At 44.4% G+C, this 2,500-nt stretch overlaps 1 protein-coding gene across 1 annotated transcript in view; it reads right to left on the bottom strand.

Moving 5' to 3' along the window:
• Positions 1 to 2,500, bottom strand: part of si:dkey-22o22.2 (neural-cadherin) — a 95,580-nt gene that overhangs the window by 42,102 nt on the left and 50,978 nt on the right. The window contains 3 exon segments of the mRNA XM_034610656.1: positions 1 to 44; positions 141 to 309; positions 404 to 576. The exon segment at positions 1 to 44 is cut by the window's left edge and continues 127 nt beyond it. Coding sequence (XP_034466547.1) covers positions 1 to 44; positions 141 to 309; positions 404 to 576 — 386 coding nt within the window.

The following is a 2,500-nucleotide window of genomic DNA, read 5'->3' on the forward strand; positions in this document are numbered from 1 at the left end:
CCTCTGGCGCTCTCTGTCGAAACTCATCGCCGTGGTGATAACGCCTGGCGCACACAGAGGTCACGCAGGTTGCTACGGTTACACTTGAAACTTGATGATATTATATAGTTCGAGTCCAGTCGTATTAATATGGGGTTTACCTGTGTCGGGATCAATGTCAAAACCTGACGACACGCCGTCTCTGTGCATGATGCCGTATTTGACCTCTCCGTTGACCCCCATGTCGGCGTCGTGGGCCTGGACGCGCAGCACCAACGTCCCCGGTGGCTGGTTCTCCAGCACGGCAGCGTTCAGGCTGTAGTTCTGACACTGAGAGGACGATTTGAGATTTGAGACGCTTGAGTAGCTGCAGAGTAAAGTAAGAATAAAGTGGACGAGAAGAAGATGGAGGAGATTCGTTCACCTCCTGGAAGACCGGCTTGTTGTTGTTGATGTCGTTGATTCCCACGATGACCTGGGTGGAGCTGCTGAGTGGGTACGGGCCGCCGGACGCGTTGTCGTCCGTGGCGGTGATGTTGAGGACGTACTGAGGTCCTCGCAGCCTGGGGGGGGGACTTCGCCGCAGCTTGATGATGCCTGCAAACACACGAGAGGTTTAGAGTCTCATTTATGTTCAACGTTAGAAACAGACAAAACCTTTCGTCCGTTGTTTCCACATCTGTCTGTACGTGAGTCGACCAGTAATGTGTTCATTCCTCCAAGATTTCCAATGTGATGCCCGACTCCTCCCCTTAGATATTTGTCACTTTCATTTACCTCCACGTAAAACTATTTAACTTTTTCTCAGTGGATTCCGGAAAGAACGTAGGGAAGTTAGCATAAACACTAATCAGCTAAAAGACAGTTTTATTTGTTTGACATTGTTAATTCATGAAATGAGCTGAGGCAAATGGAGCAGTACCACCAGAAATCACAAGGGGGCAGTGTAGCCAATAGTTTGGGAGTTGGTCAATATGACGTTACTTTGCGATTGAAAAGAATTCATCGTATGACGTATGAAAGTACGTGAGCAGTGATGTTACATCGTTTGAAACGGATTCATCTCTTTTCGTACAGGACGGTGTCGTGGTTGACGAAGGATTTTTGTACCTTTACGAGAACGTTTCTTAGTTTCAACTTGCACCTGGTTCAATAATTTCCCAACTTAGCAGATGAACCTGTTTTCAAATGATTCCAACGTGTAGATATAATAATAATGAACAGATCTGGTCGAAGCTGCTGAGACTCAAGAAGAAAATATAAACATTTCTCAAAAGACTTTTCTGTCCTCAGGCTTGTGAAGGTTGTGTTGCTGCTGCCGGAGGAAACTGCTCCTTCAAATTAAAACAGTCGCTCTGAGGAACCGGCTGGTTGAGAGGAGAAGAGGACAGAGAAGTACAAATACAAGAACAAATACTTTTTACTTTTAAAGTAACGAGTAGGCTCGTTACTTTAATCAATTTGAGGGGAATTGTCTCAGTTTGATTTGCAAACAAACCGATTTTTACTTTTATAGTTTCAGTAGAGTTCAGAGCCTAAATCTTAATCTGTGTTGAATAATTTACAAACTGAAATTCAGCTTCAAAACCTGTGAAAGTTGAGTTTAAAGCTCCAGTGTTTTATATGATAAAGTTTGAATGTTATTAATCTGTATGTCTGTCTTTTGATTCCGTTTGCTGTAGAAAGTGTGAATCTGCTTTGTACGAGAGACTTTGAATCCTGATCAGACCGTAACAGACACGTTGAGCTGAAACGCGAGTAGAAGCTGCTGCTCTGTGGGTCTTCACCCCCTCACGTTATTCTATTACTCAGTGCTGAAACAAACGCTGTGTTTTCCAGCGCTAACAATCACTTCCACATCGGCACAACGGAGCAGCGCGGCAAACAAACAAACAAATAAGCAGCTTTGGTCGCAACATGAATAGAGACAGTGAGGCTGAGAGCGAGCGAACGCATCTACATGAAAATACTTCACAGCGCTTTGAAGTGACAAAGCAGAACAGCCGAGCGGAGCCAAAGGCCATCTGCTGTGTGTGTGTGTGTGTGTGTGTGTGTGTGTGTGTGTGTGTGTGTGTGTGTGTGTGTGTGTGTGTGTGTGTGTGTGTGTGTGTCTGTGTGTGTGTGTGTGTGTGTGTGTGTGAGAGAGAGAGAGAGACTTAATATATCATTTATGTGCAAATGTTCATGTTTATATCTGTGCATGGATTCATGTGTGTGCAGAGCAATGGAGCAGTGCATGCTGGGTGACAGTGGCTTAGATACACACAGACACACAAAGATAAACATGCAAAACATGACTGCAAATCACAACACTGCACACAAAGTTTATCTTAAAAAAGTCTGTCACACAAACACACACACACAGATTCAGGAGAAGAGAGCAGTTTCTGTGTGTGTGAGCTTTAGTGATTATAAATGTGTGTGTATTCATGTTTTTATTTATGCACATTTGGCTGTGTGTGTGTGTGTGTGTGTGTGTGTGTGTGTGTGTGTGTGTGTGTGTGTGTGTGTGTGCAGCCTT

The sequence above is a fragment of the Hippoglossus hippoglossus genome, chromosome 16 (assembly GCF_009819705.1).
Source record: "Hippoglossus hippoglossus isolate fHipHip1 chromosome 16, fHipHip1.pri, whole genome shotgun sequence".
Taxonomy (NCBI): Eukaryota; Metazoa; Chordata; class Actinopteri; order Pleuronectiformes; family Pleuronectidae; genus Hippoglossus; species Hippoglossus hippoglossus.